This window comes from Tasmannia lanceolata, unplaced genomic scaffold (genome assembly GCF_043159265.1).
Source record: "Tasmannia lanceolata isolate RefF3 unplaced genomic scaffold, GAP_Taslan_0.1 ptg000015l, whole genome shotgun sequence".
In the NCBI taxonomy this organism is placed as follows: domain Eukaryota; kingdom Viridiplantae; phylum Streptophyta; class Magnoliopsida; order Canellales; family Winteraceae; genus Tasmannia; species Tasmannia lanceolata.
Genome location: NW_027518692.1, coordinates 43,726,509 through 43,747,419, shown reverse-complemented (window position 1 = coordinate 43,747,419; position 20,911 = coordinate 43,726,509). Strand labels below are relative to the sequence as shown.

At 38.3% G+C, this 20,911-nt stretch overlaps 1 protein-coding gene and 1 pseudogene across 4 annotated transcripts; one reads left to right on the top strand and one right to left on the bottom strand.

The window, feature by feature from the left end:
* Positions 1-1,106: 1,106 nt before the first annotated feature.
* Positions 1,107-13,007, bottom strand: LOC143847450 (chaperone protein dnaJ 49 pseudogene; annotated as a pseudogene). 2 transcript variants are annotated; one of them, XR_013235047.1, is made up of 3 exons: positions 12,850-13,007; positions 11,496-12,757; positions 1,107-1,349 (listed from the first exon to the last, which is right to left on the bottom strand). The product of XR_013235047.1 is annotated as a chaperone protein dnaJ 49 pseudogene, transcript variant X1 (transcript). The 2 variants fall into 2 exon arrangements; XR_013235048.1 differs by lacking the exon at positions 12,850-13,007 and having other exon boundaries at positions 11,496-12,843.
* Positions 13,008-14,800: 1,793 nt separating this feature from the next.
* On the top strand, positions 14,801-20,007 carry LOC143847449 (Tetratricopeptide repeat (TPR)-like superfamily protein). Of its 2 annotated transcripts, XM_077356270.1 has the most exons (5): positions 14,801-14,957; positions 15,554-17,272; positions 17,421-17,705; positions 19,107-19,185; positions 19,361-20,007. In XM_077356270.1, the coding sequence occupies exon 2, from the start codon at positions 15,617-15,619 to the stop codon at positions 16,982-16,984; it is 1,368 nt and encodes a 455-aa protein (XP_077212385.1). In that variant the 5' UTR covers positions 14,801-14,957; positions 15,554-15,616; the 3' UTR covers positions 16,985-17,272; positions 17,421-17,705; positions 19,107-19,185; positions 19,361-20,007. The 2 variants fall into 2 exon arrangements, with proteins under 2 accessions (XP_077212385.1, XP_077212383.1); XM_077356268.1 differs by lacking the exon at positions 17,421-17,705.
* The last annotated feature ends 904 nt before the right edge of the window (positions 20,008-20,911 follow it).

Genomic DNA, 20,911 nt, shown 5'->3' with positions numbered 1-20,911 from the left:
AACATATTTTCTGGTAGGATTCTAAGGATCAATAGGAAAAATCGTAGCCGAAGTGCATGACCCGAAAATACTCCCTGAGGGGCCGTTTGGATACGCGGATTTTAGAATCCAGGTTTTTAGTTTGAAAAGTGTAAAAGAGGGTTCATGATCAAGCTGTATACTGTTAAAAACAGCGTTTCTTGGATTTTAAGTGAGAAATTCAAGTTTTAAAAATCTCTCCTGCATCCTGAGATTTCTAAATCCTGAAAATATGGGAGGATCTGCTACTCTCTTGCTGTTGGAAAGAAGGGCAAGAAGTCAAACACGACAGCTGGTCCGCTTTACAATTTTAAAGAAATCCCGGATTCTAAAATCCGTGTATCCAAACGCCCCTAAAGACTTGGGGAACTAAAAATTCAAACACCTATTGATAATTCGTTTCTAAAAGAGGCAAATCCTTACAAACTACAATCCACCAATAAAAAAGAACCCAACTAGGAAATGTAAATCCTAAACTAATTAAATCCCGGTGTCCTACATCAGATTCTCCATTATTTTTATTTTATGGCTGGAGGAAGCTTTATTAAAAGATTAAGCAGAAATAACGACAGGAGTAGAGCTTGTCCAAGTTTCCACGCTTTTTTCTTGCCAATTCGCCATCACCTTACCCTTGTTTGAGTCCCAAGCTTCTTGGTCTCACAATTATTTGCAAATTTTTCTTCAAAAATATCCAACTTTGGGGTCTCCCATATGCTGAAGTCTCCTTGAGTCTCTTCATTTACCAACTATGGTAGCCACAGGAAGTTTGCATACATGGGGCAGAACAAACAATCTACCTAATTCTCAACCTTCCCCAAAACCTCAATTAGTGTTTCTTCTACAAAACAGGGCATAGAGATTCTTACTTTCTTGACCTTATTTGACAAATGGCATCTATATTAGACTTCTTAAACATTCTCGTTGGGCCTTTTAAGAAACAGCAGGAAGCAGATGCAAGAGTGCAAGCTGCTTAAAACAATAGGACATAAGCTACTTTTAGACCTAAAGCTAACAAGAATCATGAGATTCTAAACAGGTACAAATCAAGAAAGCAAAAAAATATTTCCTGAGGACATACGGTGAGACCCTTCTTTCTCCCTTTCTATCAATTGCATAAGCCTCTTTTCAATTCCGAAAAAGAACTATAAGCAAGCTGGGTGTTAAGACAATAAACTCAGAAAATAGCAATTTAAACAGCCTTTAATCCACTTTTATGGAAGTCTTTACACATATTATACCTCTACTGTAGAATGCAGATTGGTCTTTAGTTTCTGGGCTATTCCACCCACCCACGCTCCCACTCCCCACTGAAAGGGTGAATTTGGTAACACCTAGTGAAGAAACATAACAAATCTGTCATTCTGTATCTGAAATCTTAGTGTTGCATGCATGATTTTGACATTGTAACAACCCAAAAATCCTCAGTCACCAAAAGCAGCAGGAGAAGTAAAAAATAGTAGAAAAAAGAAACTACTTTACGAATCGAAGCATTAGGAAGAATAAACTTCTAAAGTGAACTGATACCATAATTAGTAGATGCACATAAGCGGCCCACCACTAAAACCTATAAAAATATGCTTCCTAACATTTTTAGGTGATGCTAAAAATTTTCCATGCAGAATTCAAGTCTTCTTGGAAGCATACCAGCCAAGAGGCTGAATACATCCCAAAACAACAATCAAGAACCATCAGAAACATAAGAATCACTCAATCTAAACAATGCGGTTACAGTATGAAATGATGCACAAACATGACTAAATTACAGCAATCAACTGGGCTACAAAGAGCATGGCATTGATTAGATATATTGCTAGTCCCTCTCATTTTGAAGACCCCATTAAAATAAGGGACTAAAATAAAACAAAAGTGTATAAGGCCTGAGAATCTTTGTAAGCTCTTCTGTTGGGCCCCTGATTGTGGATGATGGCTCAATGTAATCCTAGGCCGGGAAAAGAGGAGCCATCTCCTAGTAGGTCAACAAATACTTTTTTTTCCTTTTTGAAAGATAATGAAATAAAGTTTATCGAAAGAAAGAAATTACAAGCTAACCCAACAAGATTATCTTTAGAAAAACATTGCTTGGCAAGAGTGCCTGCCATACAGTCTCGAAGTAGGCATGCGACAAATTAAGCTCTCCACTCAAATCAAGAATCTCATTCACAATACCAGTGATCCTCGAGGCCCCGGGCAATAAGATGTTGACCTAGTATTTGAAGAATCACCCTAAAACAATCTTCCACCAAGATTACCCTTGAAAATTGAAGGAGCGTGAGAAACCCTACTCATTAGAATCATTGATGTCAATTGGATTGTAGAATACTTCAACGACATTACATCTCATCTTAAAAAAACAACACTTTACACACCTGAAGGCTGAAGCTTTCAATATGAGCTATCATCAAAATTAAACTTCAGAGAGTTTAGAGAAGAGGCCGTCCACCTCATCGCAACGCTATCTAGTAAACACTATCTAGTCTTTTAACTGCAATGGTGTTCCAGTAACAGGAAGTTCTTGCACGAAGATGCCCCAAAACTTCTCTTCTAGAAAAAGCCAAGCAAATAATTGAACCTTTTATGCATTCCTTAGTTTTCTAACAACGGTTAGCGTTCTCATTTATTTTATTTTATTTTTTAACTTTTTCGTATGTGTGTAAAACTCTCTATGACTTCAACCCGTCTCTCTAATTTCCCCCACATAATGGTCCAACCTCCATGGCCCCATTCCATCTCATTTCAATCCACTCTATCATGGTTGTCATATCTCCATCTACAACCAATCTTACTTCATCCCTTCCTTGAATAGTTTGCTTCCAGCAGATAAAGTGCTCAGATCTGTCCAATAGGTCCTAAAAATGACACCAATTTGTCCCAGTTTTCATTCCGGAACACCCAACCCCACCATTGAGTCCACATCAGCAATTTGCGTTTATAGTAGCAAAAAATGTAAATGTGAAGGACATAATAAATGCAGCTTGATGAATTGGATTCAATGGGGCGGCCTTGTGGCTGATTTTCACATGGGCACCCTTCAGTTAGCATTTGTGTGTGTGTGTCCGCTGGTCTAGGGATCGCCAGAAAGCAACCATCACAATTCATCTTGACTAAGGTTGAGGGAGGTGCTTTACGCTTAGCTTTGATCTTCTTCACAAGACTAAGGTTTTAAATTTTGGTTTCAATCGGCACAGAACGGAACCACTTTGGTTTCGGTTGGAAATTTCAGTGGAAATCATGTACGATTACGGAAAAGCGTGAAAGCATATGCAAGTGAACCAATTTTAAGAAAAAACTTCAGGAAATGCTAGAATAAGCACAAATACACACTTAAAAACCATCACATAAGCAACACAGTCATCCATAATGGTTTAATAACTTTCAACATCTAGTGACATGTGTTGCCACTAGTGACATGTGTTGCAGTGCATACCTGATAATTCAATACATACCACATTTTACATATAATTTAAATACATATTTATACATAATACATACAGCGCATTTCACATGCAATTCATATAAATGTGATTATGTAACACATACTGATATAGTATACCACTTGTGTACTAATGATTTTGGTTTCGGTATGCTTTTCGGTTTAGGTATCCTTTCGTTGGGGATGGAAACGAAAACATTTCAGTTGTTTCATGTCAGTTTCAGTAGAAATTTAAAACCATGCATTGGACTCCTTGTAATTATCTCATTCTACTTTCTAAGAAATGCTTCCATTGTGTAATATCTGCAATCTTGAGTGACTAAGGACCAACTCTCAGTTTGAAACTAAATTTCCCATGCTGACAGCATGTAATTGCAGCACTGCCCTTCGAACGTTTGCTGTTACGGTCAGCCCATATGAAAAATGGAGCTTTAGAGCACAAAACCCTTCCCATACAACAAAGATGTTGGCATGGTTAGCATTCGCTTCACAAATCGTATATTTTCTTTAATTCTCTGAGCCCAAAAAAAAGTCATTTCTGCATAAATATTCAGTGGAATTTTACCCCCTGTCACCAAAAGGCCCACACATCTGTCAGCATAGCATTTGGTAACACCCACTTGTACCAAAACTACTATTTACTTCCTTTTTTCTTTGCAAGTATCGGGAATATCCCCATTCAGCACTGCCCTTCGAACATTTGCTGTTACGATCCGCCCATATGCAAAATGGAGCTTTAGAGCACAAAACCATTCCCATACAACAAAGATGTTGGCATGGTTAGCATTCGCTTCACAAATTGTATATTTTCTTTAATTCCCTGAGCACAAAAAAAAGTCATTTCTGCATAAATATTCATTGGAATTTTCCCCTCTGTCACCAAAAGGCCCACACATCTGTCAGCATAGCTTTGGTAACACCCACTCATACCAAAACTACTATGAAGTGAGCACCAGACTCGATTCACCACCTTTGAATGGATAAAAAGATGATTGATTGACTCTTCCCTACAAAAAACACACGTCGGTCACTCAAAACCTTTTCCTTATTCAAACTATCACCTATTGATCATGATTGCCACGTAGACCAACATAAAAGCATCTCCCTGGATGGCAGGCGCCTCACCAACAAAGCTGTCACAAGGGAGAACCCCCAGACCCTGAAATGACCCTAAAATAAAATAATGGACAGAGAAAAGCATGAAGATCCCACACCGAAACTTTCCTATCCACCACACGAGAAATTGGAACCTCTAGTAACCAAAGCAAGATGAAAAGACTCTATATTGTTTCCAGCGATAGAAATAAGATAGAAGAGAGAATCTAGAGGAGTTGTCTCCTAAAAACGAAAGCAAAACTGACAGAAGAAAAAAGGACTATTATAGAATGGGGGGGCTAATCCACCCCAATGGTACAGATGAACCTCTTGCCAATCTATCATCCATATCATTCACTCTTCTTAGAATGAGATCGGAAAATACAGAGATCCCCTACCAATATAAAAATCTCCAAGAATATAAGCTCATTTCGACAGCCCTAGGAATGATCACATGGCATATGCTGCTGCCTTCTTTAAATCCCTTTACACCACACACTTCCTGACAACTCTACCTTTATGCAGCACACAATAAGGACTGCTCTGCTACAGAGCAGACCCACCCCACCTCCCCCCTCCTCTATCCACCAATTTATATCATAGACCAAAAAGCCTCTTAAAACTCCTCACACATGACCTACAACGCTGTATAATTTAATTTCCAATATGATCCTTCGAACTGATTCATCTTCTTAAAAAAGTTCGATTCATTTCTTCCTGCCCAAATGAACCAAAATTCCATAGATTGTGTCATTTCCCACAGTATTTTGCCTTAAACACCAAAGGACCTTTGATGCCAGCCCAGAAGAATATCAGGGACTGATTATAGAAACACCTTGTAAACCTAATTTTCTGTGCAACTTTGCAATGAATGAAGAAGATGTGGTCCGTGGATCCTCCTTTTTCTCTACAAAGAAAACAAATTTTGTATTTGGCATATCAAATTATTGAGCTTTCTTGCTGTTGTCACCTAACAGAAGACTTCCACACAAGGTGGAACTAGAGCATACAGACGCAAGTGGGGAAGTGAAGACAGACTTCACTGACAAGCAACATTCGGAATCCTAAATTTAAAAAAAAAATCCAGATTCTCTTATCAGATCGGAAAGTGAGATGCGGACATCATCGAGCACTCGGATAAGAGCTAGAAAACAATCAAACTTAACTTGCTAAAGGGCTCCCCCACTGAATGACATCTTTTATCATGCTCCTTAATGTTCCTTAATGTTCCACTGAATGACATTTTTATCAATCAATCCCCTTCTCTCATAACATCTTTTATCATGCTCCTTAATGTTCCACTGAATGATATATGATTGAGAATGTATATCCAAGAGAGACTTCCCTGACATTAATCCTCCCAAAATCTTATGTCTCTCAAAACCATTGATTTGAATTTTCAATAAGATGAACAAATTCAACACATGCTCCCGAACCTTTTCCTAAAACAGGTTCCTAGACCCTAGTTCCTACACTCCCACTCACCCCATTTCAATCCTTATTTATACCCAGTTATTTTCTGTTACAAGGCAGTTTTCCTTCCATGAATCTTTAAAACTACTTTCCCTAAAAATGATGTATTCCTCGATTTTAAGCTCTTCTAAACAGTAACACGGAAAACACCCTCCCACCTCTCTTAAACAGTAACTCTGAAACCACCCTCCCATCCTTGTCTCGGAATATCTATTATTACACTCATTTATGGTCCACTAAACCTAATAAGCTCGAGAATGCATGGTAATATGATGACTTTCCTGACCATAAATCCTCCCAAAGCATTATTTCTTTGCATCTCCCACCCTACACCTAACCTTTGACTCGAATTTTCTGCTAGATGAACAAACTTAGCCCACGCTCCCAGGCCTTTTCCTATTAAGGGTTCCTACACTCACCCCACATCAAACAATATTTATCCCTAGTAATTTTGTGTTCGAAGAAAATTTTCCTTCCCTAAATCTCTGTGATCATTTCCCCCAATCTTCTTTGGCTTACATACCTCTCTTTTCAGTTCATCAAAAGAAAGACAAGAATAAATTCAAATTCAAATTCTTGATATACCTCGTAAACATCGAATTCCAAACCTTATAACCACGCCTCTCCTAGGGAACAACATATAAAAGCTCGGGGAATGAAGGATAAAGGGGCATCAACAACCACAAGTCTTCCCAAAACACTCCCTAGCTCTACCCACCATTAAACTTACACCCCAATGGAAATCAACACTAACTTTACAAATACAGCACTAAGTATCTTAACCCACGACCTTGGGCAAGCCAACCTGAACCCCTACCACGAAGCTTCTTTTCCCTCTCCAACCCTCCAAAGCTATTCTCCAAGATGTGCCTTATTCCCAGACTTAGATTCCCAAAACTTGTCATTTGTTAGAAGTACTTTGTCAGAAACTCAGAATGTCAAAAGTGAGAAACAAAAAGTGATTCATTATCTCAAGGATTCCTTAAAATCAGGCAATGAAAGGAAAGCAAGGGACAACACATGACCTGAAAGGCGAGGAAAGCAAAGTAAATGCCAGCACATGACATGAAAAGGATTGCACAAGAGAGGGAAAAAACGCACGGGGCAGCCAAGAAAGCAGGAGGTTGTGAGGATTCACCAATTGAAAACATAGCATGGTTTGAGGAGCTTTACCTCGACTCTATCGTCTTCTTGTATATGATGTCGCAATGAAAAGTCCTGAAACCCTCATATCTATTAGAAGAAATCGACCCAATTTCAGCTAGAGAATGCCTGGTAAGAAAGAGGTGGGTTACAGGAAAGACATCTAGTCCAACTCTTTAAGATAGCTCACGAACATCATGATAGCTTTGCAGCTTGTGTTGAAGAAATCTTCTGTCTTGATGGAATGGCTCACGGGCTCCATAAGATGCCGAGGTTCTGTTCGGGATGCAATTTTCCACGGGACAGGGCTGAGGTAAGTAGAGGGAATAGAGCGCATCGATTGTTCATTTGCACAGTTTTGGTTCCTGAAGCCTTAGTCATGGTTATGGAAATGCGAGAGGGCATTATTTCACGAAGTTTCCTCGCAGGAGATAGAAAGATGTATATTGTACTAGCAGATGCATGATTGAGTGCTTTGAACCCCATTGCTCTGTGAAATTTCGTTTTTCTTGCGGATTGAAGGAGAATATATGCATTGAATAAAGAGAGAGGAGGACTAGAGGAATTGTCGTTAAATTCTGCAACATTTGCACCAATGTTACCGGGATCGTTACTCCCCTAGCATCCAGTGATCAGGGTCGCACGACCCGAAACGCTGTACACTCACGATCCGAATCGCTAAAAATAGCGACCCTAGCGTCCCAGCCTACAACAAACTTGCATATCTAGCTTTGCAAGAGGGAGCATTTGGTGGACAAGGGAAAGGCAGTTGCACGCTAGTTTCTTTGATTATTAACATGTTTTCATGCTTGATGGTTCTTCTGCTATGTATTGTCAACATTGTACGCCTACTCTTGAAGTGGGCATGCATTGGCTTTCAATCAAAACTGGGTAGTTGTCAGACTTGGGGAGCTATTTTCTGTTTGCTTTCTTTTAAAATTGAGTATCCAATATATGCTGGTACTTTATTTAGTGATATTTTGAGATCTTCAAATTTTATTTATTTTGGTTTGGAATTGGAACTTTCTTTCTGAATAAAAACCCCAACCGCGTACCACGCTATCCATCGTACCCCGTACCCGTTCTCATACTACTCTCCAGGTAACATTGATTCGCACCCAGCTTTGGAAGGTGTGTGAGGGAGGACGAGAGGATGATGTCTGTAAGGAGAAAAGTCGAGGAAGTTCTGGGGAAAAAAAAAGGCTAAACAATAACAATATGATACAGGATTAAATTGCAATACAAGGAATTTCCTAGAGTAGATTATTGCAATCTAATAGGATTGCAAGAATATTATATAATTTAAAACAAGTACATTAGTTAAAGGTGGAAGGGGGGAATTCGGTAAAAGGGAAATCCAAGTGGCCTAAGAGTTCTTGTTTTGTCCAAAAAACAATAAGGGAAATCCGAGTGGAATTAGGAATTTTCTTTTAGAGAACAACTACATACAAAGTCACTTTTGGGATCAATGGTAACAAGCAATTTTAGGGTCCCACAGTGGCACATGTACGTAAAATCAACACAATTGATCTTTTTGAACATTATAGGGTGAACCACATGGTCTTGGTCCCATCCCAAATGGACATCCTATGCAGAAGATTAAGGACTACAAAAATCAACCATTTAGCTTCTTTTGGCAAAACCCTAAATGAGGTTTGATGGAAAAAGGGCTCAGGAGCAACCGATCAAGGTGATCTCAACAGTAATTGGCCATACTTATGGTTAACAAAAGAGCTTTACTTCGAAACTTTATTACCAATCCTTGTAGGCTACTCTTCTTAGATTTACAAAACTTCCAATTCAGACTACAAAAATCAACCATTTAGCTTTTCTGGCAAAACCCTAAACAAGGCTTGATGGAAAAAGGGTTAGGAGCATCCGATCAAGGTGATCTCGACAGTAATTGGCCGTGGTTATGGTTAACAAAAAGAGCTTTACTTCAAAGCCTTATTAAAAAGTTCTCTACTTCAAAACAATATTACCAATCCTCATAGGCTACTCTTCTTAGATTTGCAAACTTCCACTTCACTAGATGCCTTTCACCTTTCCCTTCCTCTCTGTTTTCCCATAAGAAGACATCAAACCCATGATTTTGAATAATGACATAAAATAAATAAAAAAATCAGAGTGACAGATTTATAGAAATAGTTCTCCACCTCAAACAATAAGTAGTTCCACTTCTAAGTCATGGAGGTGCTAAAGCGACTTTGGTAATATTCTTAAACCAGTAAACAAAAAAGATAATGGATTGGCAAACTCCCATCACAACCAAAATCCTCCAAATGCTCATCTGGTCACCTAAATATTCATCCCTACTGTTGTAGTTTTATGTGGAAAAACTTCTTTGGATCTCAACTATTTGCCGTAATATTCACCCCTAACATGGTACTTTTATGCGATAAAACGGCTTCGAACCATCTTAAAATGCATCTATTATTTATGACCTCTACTAAACCAACACAAAGGATTAGGGTGCCTCCCTGAAATAAAAGTGACTGAATAAGAGATTACATCACTAACCAAAAAGCCTTCAATCAAGCCCCTTTTCTCCGCTCTACTAATTGGCTTTCCAAAAAACTTGTCTCACCATAATAAAGAGAAATAAACAAATAAAATATCCCCTTTTCTTATACTGGACAAACTTCTATTTAGGAGGATCAAAAAATTAGCCAAACATAAACAACCCGATACCCATTCCATACACCTCTCGTCAAAATCCATCATGAGTTCAAATAATTCACAATGTCCCGCTCTAACATGATCATAAGGGTTTCTTCATATTAACTTGACACAAAGTTCTCTATTTCTCTATCCCAACGTTCATTAGCTACAAGGACCACATCCAAAGTTTGTTTCCATTAATAAAAAGCACCAAGAGAGGGTGATATCATGTATATGAATGCACTGTTTAAATCAATTGATAGGATTTTGGCCCTAACCATACATATATTACACATAAGACTGATGAAAGGAATGTCCTTCACCTCTTCAGCTCCTTTTATGAATAAAAATGATAAAAGTAGTGTTATCCCCTTTCTCGATGTCATTTCTCTCATCAGTTGAGTAATAGGAGAGAAACTATTTCATATTTTATTTTATTTTTTGAATGGCAACTATTTCATATTTTATTATACTAATGAATCAAATCAATTTAACCACCATTGGACACGAAGTGTCGAAGCCTATCAGATTATAGGAAAAAATGGAAAAACATATTCAGAGTAAAGTCAGGAATATTAACTTCAATCCAAGGAAAAATTGCAAATATTCAAGTGGTGATGGGAAAAGAAGATAAAAGAAATGATGCTTTTTCCATTTTTTTGATGGGTAATAGAAAGCAATGGCAGAGAAATGCTATAGAAACAAAAACAGGCTTGTAAATGTTAAAAGCGATGAAAAAAATGCAGTTGGAGCCATGGCAGATATTGTATTGAAAATCTTAAGGTTTATGATTCAATCAAATCTAACGGATTTTGATTTGAATCCTATGATTGAATCTTAATTTGTATGAATCTTTTGATTTTCAATTGAATCTTACGATTTGATCGCAAATCGCATGATTTATATGATTCATGCAATTTATCCTAATTAAGTTTTGTATAAAAGAAACTAGGACTTTCTTTCAAAAGATCCCATTTCCCTCTTGCATTAGAAAAAGCCTTCGAAAACTCACTAGTGAAATGGAAGAAGATTAAGGAGTTCAAACGAATTGAATCAGTCAAACTCAGTGAATGTGCTTGAAGAGATTACTTACATCGAGGAGGAAAATTATTATAATGAGGACAACATCGACGACTTAACATTTTTTATAATTGATATTTGTCATTTGATGTAAGAGATTTTTAGAATCAATATAATCTTGTGTCATTTATTATTTCTAAGATTATTATCCAATACGCATAGGTTTGGATTGGAACTAGATGATTAGTGTGTGATAAATGTGTTAGCAAACAATTTGTATTATGATATTGAATATTCAATTATGACAATTTCTATTTAAAGTAATGAATTTGGATGAAAAAAGAATGAGTGGCTATTTTCTTTTTCTCTAATTTGTTTTTTATACTTTTTGATATAAATAAAGATCTAAATGAAACATACAATTTACGATTCGACCCTCGTACGATTTGCGAGTCGATTCTGAATTTCAAACATTGATGGCAGATATATGCAACACAAAAACCAACACACTTGCAAATGTTAAAAACGGTGAACAAAGTGTAGTTGATGAATCTAATAATTTGTATCACCTACTAAATATGAAAATTTTCTATGTATCTCCCTCATGAGAATATATAGCAGCACTCAGAAGAAAAAGCAAGCAACAAAACCAGACCTTGGGTCCAAAGATCAAGCCACAGCCTCGAACTGTTTAAGCATGTCGCAATGCGGAGTGTTCTGCGTGAGGCCCCACTGGCGTCGTTGCAATTCAACCCGGCAATTTTGTGAAAGAACATTAACATAGTTTCTATCAATACGTTCTTCAAGTGTGACACGCTCTGAGCTCTGAGAAGGGTACTCTTGTTCGAATTTTGATGTCCTCACAAAATAAGGCGCACCCCTTTGTGTAACAAGCCGATGCTCATACGGGTAAGAACGGCTAAGGGAATAAATGGGCTCCGAAGATGGGAGAAAGTTCAACAGAATCACGAGAATGATGGGAAGTATCTGAATAAGAGCACGTAAATTGGAATTTGCGGGCCTGTTGGTCGCACCTGCTCTAACATTTGGTCCCATGCCATTGCCAAACCTAAACCCACCAAACGTGGTGGTAGCCATAGGCACACCTCCACCAAAGAAGAAATTTCTAAAAATCTCATCAGGGTCAATATCAGCACCATCATAGAAACCATTGAAACCAGGATTTCCACGCCTTGCCATCGGTCTATCATGAACAACATCCTCCAACCCAACAAGATCATACCTTTTCCTACTCTCCTCATTACTAAGGCATTGGAAAGCCTTTGAGACTGACTTAAATGCTTCGTCTGCGCCTGGCGCCTTGTTCTTATCGGGATGAATTTTCAGAGAGAGTTTCTTATATCCCTTGCGAATGTCTTCAACAGAACACCCTTTTTCCAACCCTAAAATCGCGTAGTAATCCTTCTGCTTTTTAATCTGCCTTACAACTGATATCTGCTCCTCTGTGTAATCCTTCGAATGAGAAGAAGAAGAAGAAGACCCATCAGCAGAAGCCCTAGAAACCCTAGGTTTAGCAGAAGAATTCCCATTGGGCTTGTTCGAATCGGATGTTCTATCACTTGGACTGTCTGTGGGCCCAACAGGGTCCGAACCTGGAGGATCACTGGATTCTCCATTGATCTTGGCTATGAGATCTTCGATCGGGAGAGTTGGATCTAGACGATGGGCTTTGCTCATGAACTTTAGGGCACGGATCTTATCCCCGTTCTCTAGGGCTTCTTGTCCAATCCTCAAGCATTTTAGAGCCTCGTCTTTATTCCCGTCCATTGCTTCTTGAGAGGATTTGGACCGTAACAGATAAGGGGGAAAATAACCCTAATCAAATTACGGAAGAGAGATTCGAGAAAGAATACAATGGGATCGTTCAATTCCTGTAGGAAACAATAGAAGTTTGCCCTACAATAACCTAAACGATACGGGTTCAAAATTAATAAAAACAGATACGGATTGAAGGGAGATTGAAACGAATTTGGAGAGATAGAGCTTACCGATAATCGAAAAGAGGTCTTTCCTAGCAATTCTTCGGACGGTGGTCTCTTTTGGGGACTTTTCCCTTTTATATATAGAGATGAATGACTTTTTCCCATCTCATAGAATGATCCAAACCGTTGATTTGTTGCGGCCTACAATGTAAATAGGTAGATTATCTCCATAGGTTGGTCCTGAGTCTCTGATCTATAGGGGTCTCTAGGATGTCCAGTTCTTCTATTAATCGATTGCGGGATCTCATGAACGGACGGGTAGTTAATCTCGGCTCATAAAAATGATCCTAAGCCTCTATAATCAATCTTGGAGAGGGCAATCAGCATAAATTTAAGGAAAAAATACACGTTTCACTCCCTCAACACATTCAACAATAACCCTGTAGTTTCAAACTCATGAACTACAGCCCCAGACTGACTTTTCAATGTGTATGAGATGGACCCTCTTAGTTGACTGTTCGTCCACAGATCGAAGGGCTAGGATGATCCTATGGAGCTGATTTTTTGGGCACATTATCTATGCTAGGTCCATCAAATGAATGCTTTTGATCATCCAAACAATATGAGCCTACTGTGTTTTTGGCCGGTTGACTAGAGAAGGTTCTCTAGTCGACCGACTACAGACTGAGATCTTAATTAGCATTGTTAGTGTTTCGAAAGAAGGTTGTGATTTTTTAAGGGCTTTTTTAAGCCCTTTAAATACTACACGACAAGATGCATCGCGCATGTTTATCAAAACATTGGAGCACTGAAATCATTTCCCGAGGAAATTTACGGAAATTATTATTTTCCAATAATTTTTTTTCTGGCTTCTGTTTCTGGAATTTTGTTTATTTCAATTTGATTCATACACATTGGTTGAGCACAATTTCAAAGGGTCATGTCAGCAGTGACATTGGATGATTGGAAAGCTTCGTTCCTAGCATCATAACTTAGGGAAAGCCATGACACAAGGAAGCTTCCATCAATTCTGTCATCTTCCATCGACTCTCTTGCTGGGTTAGGGTTACCGGGTGGTTGAGGTGCTCTCTATAGCAATGGTGGAAAACATGGTTCTATAGGAATGGTTGAAAACATGGTTTTGGATTTGCAAGGGAAAACCTGGGTTTTATCATCGCCATGGCTTGAAGAGGGAGGGATTAGGGTTAGGGCTTGAGGAGAAAGATGCCAAAAAGTGGGAAAGACGGTGATGTTGCTGTGAACGCCTGAAAAAATAAGAATTTTTCTTTCTTGGAAAATGAAATAATAGGTGTGAGATGCTCTTTTACTTTCTCCATTTTTGCATAAAATTTTATCCAAGAATTTTAAAATTCATGTTAAAGTGGTTGACCAAACCTTGGATTTTACTCTTTCCATAAAAAGTTTTTTCCTTGAAAAAAATACCTAGATCCAAACATACTCTATTATTCCACTGAAAACCCTTTAAATACTACTTGACAGGATACCTCGCGTATCTTTATCAAACATGGGAGCGCTGAAATCATTTCCATTTCTTCTCCCTAGTTCCAAACAAAGTTTTAAATTCCGGTTCGAAATGCGTTACTGTCCTCACTGAAACCGAAGTCTGCCGAAATCAAATAAAATAATATTTCATCTCCTACAAATTTCAGGCAAAATTACCGAAATTTGGTGAAAATATATAATAATGAATAAAATTGAGATTTTTGGGTGAAATTCCTTAAAAATTCAAAATTTCGTTTGAAATTTGGTAACGTTTCTAGTGACTAGTATACCTGGTTTCCATTTCGGTCTCAAATGAGAGTTTGAGACCCGGACCGAAATTTAAAACCTTGGGACTTCCAAACATGCCCTAAGGTTGAGCCACTGCACCAGATTAGCGTGCATTAGACGGATGGTCCAGATCAATCAAAGGATCTGTGTATATAATACCAGTCGTGCCTCAACCCTTACCACAATAACGCCCGTGTCTTTGAACCATTCCTCTTTGTAAGCACACGCTTCTAACGTTGGCACGTGCCGCCACCATATATAATTCATTCATCGTCTCTCACCTCTCAGGGTTTTCCTCCCTCTCAAAAACCCCTAAAACGGAACGAAGGAGAGTGAGACACAGATAGGCGAAAAGAAGAGCTAAAAATCCCATTTTCCCTTCGGTAAGCTCTATTTTCAGAGATTTGATTTCTCTTCAAATAGCAAAAACTAATGAACTGTATTTTTATTTTCTCTGTTTCATCCTTTTTTTGAGAGGTTATTTTCTGTTGATTTTGTCATCATATCATTTAATGGTATGGTTTCTCGGTTTATTCTATTGCTTTTGTGATTCTCTGAGTTTTTTTTTCCGATCAGAAAACAAATGAATGAGCAAAACCTAGGTTTCTTTTGTTCCTCATTTGCGCAAAAATTAGGTTTCTTCTTTTCCTCATTTGCGCAAAAATTAGGTTTATTCTGTTCCTCATTTGCCTTTGCATTTTTATGTTTTTATTTCTAATATGCAATGGCTTACTCTGAAATCAATTTTCATTTTTTTTAGAAATCTTATATGGATTTTTTTGCTTATTCCGATTAGAAATCGAATTAATGAGCAAAATCTAGCCATTTGGCAGATGAATGAATGAACAGATTTTGTTATTTAACATGTTCTCCACACTCTAATATTCTTCTATTAATCTAGCAATTGAAAAAAGTAACAAATGCTAGTTTTATTGGCCTTTTTCTAACTCATGGTTTGTAACTGTGGCTCTTTCTTCAGTGTCCAAATCCGTTTTCAATGGAAGCGAATTTAATCTGAGAAGTAAAGGTGATATATCAGAACATGCTCTCCCGGCATACTGCGCGGAGACTTTTCACCTCAATCAATCTTGCCGTGTCTGTTATTTCAACAAATATTTCGAAACAGAAACCTCAAGTTGAGTCTCCCACACCTGTTAAGCTCAATCCAGAAAGAGAGCCCAGAAAACCCAAAGCTCAGTCTCCCACACCTGTTAAGCTCAATCCAGAAAGAGAACCCAGAAAACCCAAAGCTCAGTCTCCCACATCTTTTAAGCTCAAGGCAGAAAGAGAACCCAGAAAACCTGAAGCCGAGCCACCCGCACTCATTAAGCTCAAGACTGAGAGAGACCCTGATAAGCTCTTCAATCTCTTTCAGGCCAACTCTCGCAATCGCCTAGTTGTTGAGAACCGCTTTGCATTCGAAGACACAGTCTCTCGCCTAGCTGGTGCACGCCGCTTTGACTACATTGAGCAACTCCTTGAACATCAAAAGGCCCTTCCCCAGGGTCGACGCGAGGGTTTCATTGTCCGCATCATCATGCTATATGGGAAGGCTGGAATGCCTAATCATGCTCTCAAGACCTTCTATGATATGCACCTTCATGGTTGCCCTCGGACCGTCAAGTCCTTCAATGCTACTCTAAAGGTTTTGTTGCTGACCCAGACATTTGATACAATCCGGCCGTATTTTTATGAGGCCCCTGAGGAATTTGGTATTCAACGAGATGAATTTTCTTTTAATCTTGTTATCAAGGCTTTATGCGAAATGGGTAGTTTGGATTCTGCTTATTTGATGATGATAGAGATGGAAAAGGCAGGGATTAGGCCTGATGTTGTTACCTACACAACACTTATTTCCGCATTTTATAAGTGTGATAGACGGGTGATTGCTGATGGGTTGTGGAATCTAATGGTAATGAGGAAGTGTCTTCCTAATCTCGCCACTTTTAATGTTAGGATTCAGTACCTAGTTAACAAAGGGAGGGCTTGGCAGGCTAGGAGTTTAATGCAAAAGATGGTTGCCATTGGCATAAACCCTGATGAGTTGACACTTAATTTGATTATAAAGGGCTTTTGCAGGCTCGGTAATCTCGAAATGGCAAAGAAAACTTACGATGCATTGCACAGCTGGGGTTGCAAACCCAATAGTAAGATATACCAGACCATGATTCATTACCTTTGTGAAGAAGGGGAATTTGTTTCTGCTTTCAGGATGTGTAAAGACAGCATGACTAGAAACTGGTTTCCAAGTGTTCATAGCATTTGTAAACTTCTTGAAGTCCTTATGAAGAATTCAAAGGACAGGAATGCTTGGGAGATTATAAAGTTGGTTCGAAGAAGAGTACCTCCTTATTCAGTGAATGAACTAAAGGCATTTGAAGACATTTTATCTCGGGATAAAATAGAGTGATAACCCATAGGATGATTTATTCATAGTTTACCTAGGCAGCTCAGTAAGAGCTGAATCATTCTCATATTCGTTTATTGATTTGAACAATTAACAGGATATGCATTTTCAGTTGGTGAGAATTGGAGCGAGCAGGCCTCAAAATATGATGGCTAGTTCAGGTTGGAGGAATTCAGCTCCCATGGTTGAAAATTTTGATCTTATTACTTGAATTCTTTGGACCACTTCAATAAAAAAGTTCTGAGATAAATCAAGACTTCCAGATGACCAAATGGTCACTTGAGTTCTCTTGTAAGTTATTTTTGAGTCACACTCCTTTTATGTTGGCAAGTCTTTATAAGCTCATATTTTGATGTTCTTTGGGCATGTTTTTAAGTTTAAATATGCTTTGTAAGTTAATTAGAAAAACTATGTGAACTATGTCAATTGTTTGTCACAGTCTGGGATCCCTCTCTATGTGGTGCATGTATATGTGGGCACCGATCCCGCTGTAATTGGATGGTCTTTGCAACTAAAGGTGTTTAAAAGAAATCTTTTCAGGGACAAACTTAACTGCTGATTGTTAACTTGCTGATTGTTTGCAAGCCTTGACCTGGCGGAAAACATTACCATTGCCATGGGACCAGGATCACTGTATTGACTGCGGTGACTCACTGATCTGCTGCCCTACTCCTGATCAATAACAAGCGTGCCATGTGTCAGTGGGGACAAATTGTGAGGAAAGGTCATAATCATCATAATTACTGTCACTACAGTGTAGCTCTTCTCATTATCATTATTAGTGTTCCTGTCATTCGGATGCCCTCAGAATACATCTTTCAAGAAAGTAAAGTCTGTTGATATGGGATTTCCTATTAGGGTCTGTTCAGGTGTCTGTTGTGATCCTAATTTCGAGTGGAAAGACCGAAAGAAAGCATTCCCGTTTCAAATCTTGCTGCATTACTAGTTTGACCTGAAATTTCACTGGTTGCGAAATTTGTGGGATTGCATCATCTGATTCTGCTAAAAATTCCACAGCTTTTACATTTTTATCTCTTATTTTACGTAGTTAAATTTGTAATGCAAATGCATGAAATATATTCTTTCTAGAGAACTTATATGGTGCCCGACTGTCAAAACCTAAAGGGCGGAGAGAGAGAACCATCTGTCCCTTGATTTTTAATCCAAGAGAAACCCCCTTTTTTTACTTTTCCTTGGTTCAGTTCTCAAGGCAACAGGTTTTTTCTATATGCGCCCTTTATGTTTTGACGGTCGGGCATCATATAAATTCTCTTCTTTCTAATATTAAAGAACTTCTTCTCCTCCAAGAGTAAATATGGTCAAGTGCGACAAACATCTAATGGGTTCTTGTCACATTCTGTGTTCTGTTAATTTAATATTTTGAATTTTGTAGACCGACGGTGATATAAATTATTCGTCTATTTGACCCGGAATTTTACTACTTAACCACATTATGCTATCTTCACGTGACAATGAAAGATCTCAACTAGATGCTGTCAAATTGTATGATGATGCTTCAATTTTCTATCTTTCATATTCTTGTATGTGTTAGTTTCTGAGGTTTGCCTGTCAGACTTAGTCACTTTGAGCCGGGTAGATTCTTTCGCCTTCTTGATGAAAATTTTCAAAAGGATTCATTAGCTGACGCCAACTAAATGGGACAAAGGCTTAGTTGAGTTGAGTTGAGTATACTGAATTGAGTTATTCCTAAACTGGGTCTTACTGATAGGCAAATGTTCATTGCTAAGATTATATTTAATCGTGGTAATCAGATTTTAACTTTTTTGTTTAGAATCGGAAGTATGGTTGTAATTTGTTTTACAAGGGATTTGTTTGTGACAATATGAGCCCATTTTAGTAGGTAGAGTTGATTTATTTATTTATATATATATTAAATACGTCGTCATTAACTTAGTTGATTATGTATAGGAGGAAGTTATTGTAATGGTCCATCCCTTTTTTTCTTGTTTCTGTTGTGTGTGTATTGCCTAGAGCTTGACAAACTAGATTGAGTAAAATTATATTTCTTCCCATGTATTTCATTGCATCCAAACCACTAAGAGAATTCTAGTTCTTTCAAAGTGTGTGGTCCTTTCTATGAAGACTGAATCAATTGTTTCTGCAGTCCATCGCAAAATCTGCATAGTTGGCGGTGAAATCTCAAGTGAACTTAGTGTCAGTCTTTTGGATATACATTCCCTAAGGTTAGTTGTTATTGCTCTTTTTCTTTATTTAAATGTTCTTCCTTTTTCCTTTTTCCTTTTTCTTCGCTTTCCCTTGTGCTGCTTCATGTTATTCCTTTTAACCTTTCATGCTTGATCCTATTGATTTTATTTTTCAGGGGCTAACATCTAGTGTCTTCTTTTGTAAATTTATCAGACATTAGTTTTGTGAATTCTATAAAAAACAAATGGGAGAGAACATTGACACAACAAAGTGAGCAGATTGACGTCTTCTTAATCTTCATCTTCCCTTGGTGTCTGACATCTCATCCTCAAGCCCAAAAGTTTGTTTCTACGTTGATAAATATCAGCCCATTTTAGTGGTCGTTTTCATCCAAGAGAGTAAAGGCGAGAGGGAATCACGTGAAGAGTGGAATCCTTCTTGATGCTGTAATATGAAAGAGTCATCAAATCGCCCTTGAGCCTTTTTCCAGCAAGGAAGAGATGCATGAGAGAAGCTGCTTTCCACGCATTGTTCTCATACTTGGCAATGACATCATTGGCGGTGTCGGAGCTCTCCACTTCAAGTCGTATGTTTTGTCCACTCAATGTCTTGACAAATACTCGCACAACAGGAGGATCCAAGTAGAGCGTGACTTCTCTTTTGATGTTATATTCCAGCAAAGTCCGGTGATTGTCAAGCTGCTTTCCAGAATGGACAAACCTCTATTGGTTTGATTGGACATCAACCCTGCTCCCAATCATGGCCATGATATGTAGAACAATATACCATGTTTTAACATCTTGTGCAATGCCTTCTCCGGTTGGCATCTTAATGAGAATTTGTCTTTCTTCCCTAGGACAGACGATATGAAGAGTGGATTGCATTGTGATGTTGTAAGCCACAAGAATCTGGCTATCCTCAAGTGATCTTCCAGCATGAATGACTATATGTAGCTCTGATGGGATACCCTCTTTTTACTGAATCTTGACCTTAATGTTCTGGATGGTATCCCTTGGCATTACATCAAGATTCCATCAGATGCTTGATGTAATGCCAAGGGATACCGTCCAGAACATTAAGGTCAAGATTCAAGAAAAGAGGGTATCCTATCATAGCTACATACAGTCATCTAGGTTGGATGATCAATTGAGGACAGCCTGGTGGCTTACAATAGATGAATTGACTGCCTGTTGCTCTGATGGGATCCCCTCCTTCACAAGGAATGTAGCTTTTGACAGAACGGACGTGACCTTTGGAATGCTTGCGAACACAAGATTGATGTTTCCAGCTTAGGGATTTGAACAGTGAAACGAATATGCAAGTCTACTGGATGACCTTTATGCCATATCTCACTTCAAGTAGAAAATATGCGGTGGATACATATTTTAGCATTAAACCAGGATATATTAGGCTGCTTCTCTATTATCCAAGTAAGATGTGAAAGAATCCGTTATATAGCCTATTTGGGTAATGTAGCCGAGCTAGCATCAAAATAAGTGGATGGTTTTATGATGAGATGGACAAAGGAATTCCATCATGGGAAAGAATCCAATGGGTTACAATTTTTGGTTTGCAAGGATCTCACTTAAATTTGGCCTTTGATTGCAAAATGAAACAGTAGGAGAATACAGTGTCTAAACTCGCAGGTGGGTTTTTTTGGGTTTATCCAATCACTCTAGGTTTTAGGCAAAATGATGGATTTTCAAGAACAAGCAGGCCATATCTTTCAGATACAATGGGTACATTCTTGATTACTGTCTAGGG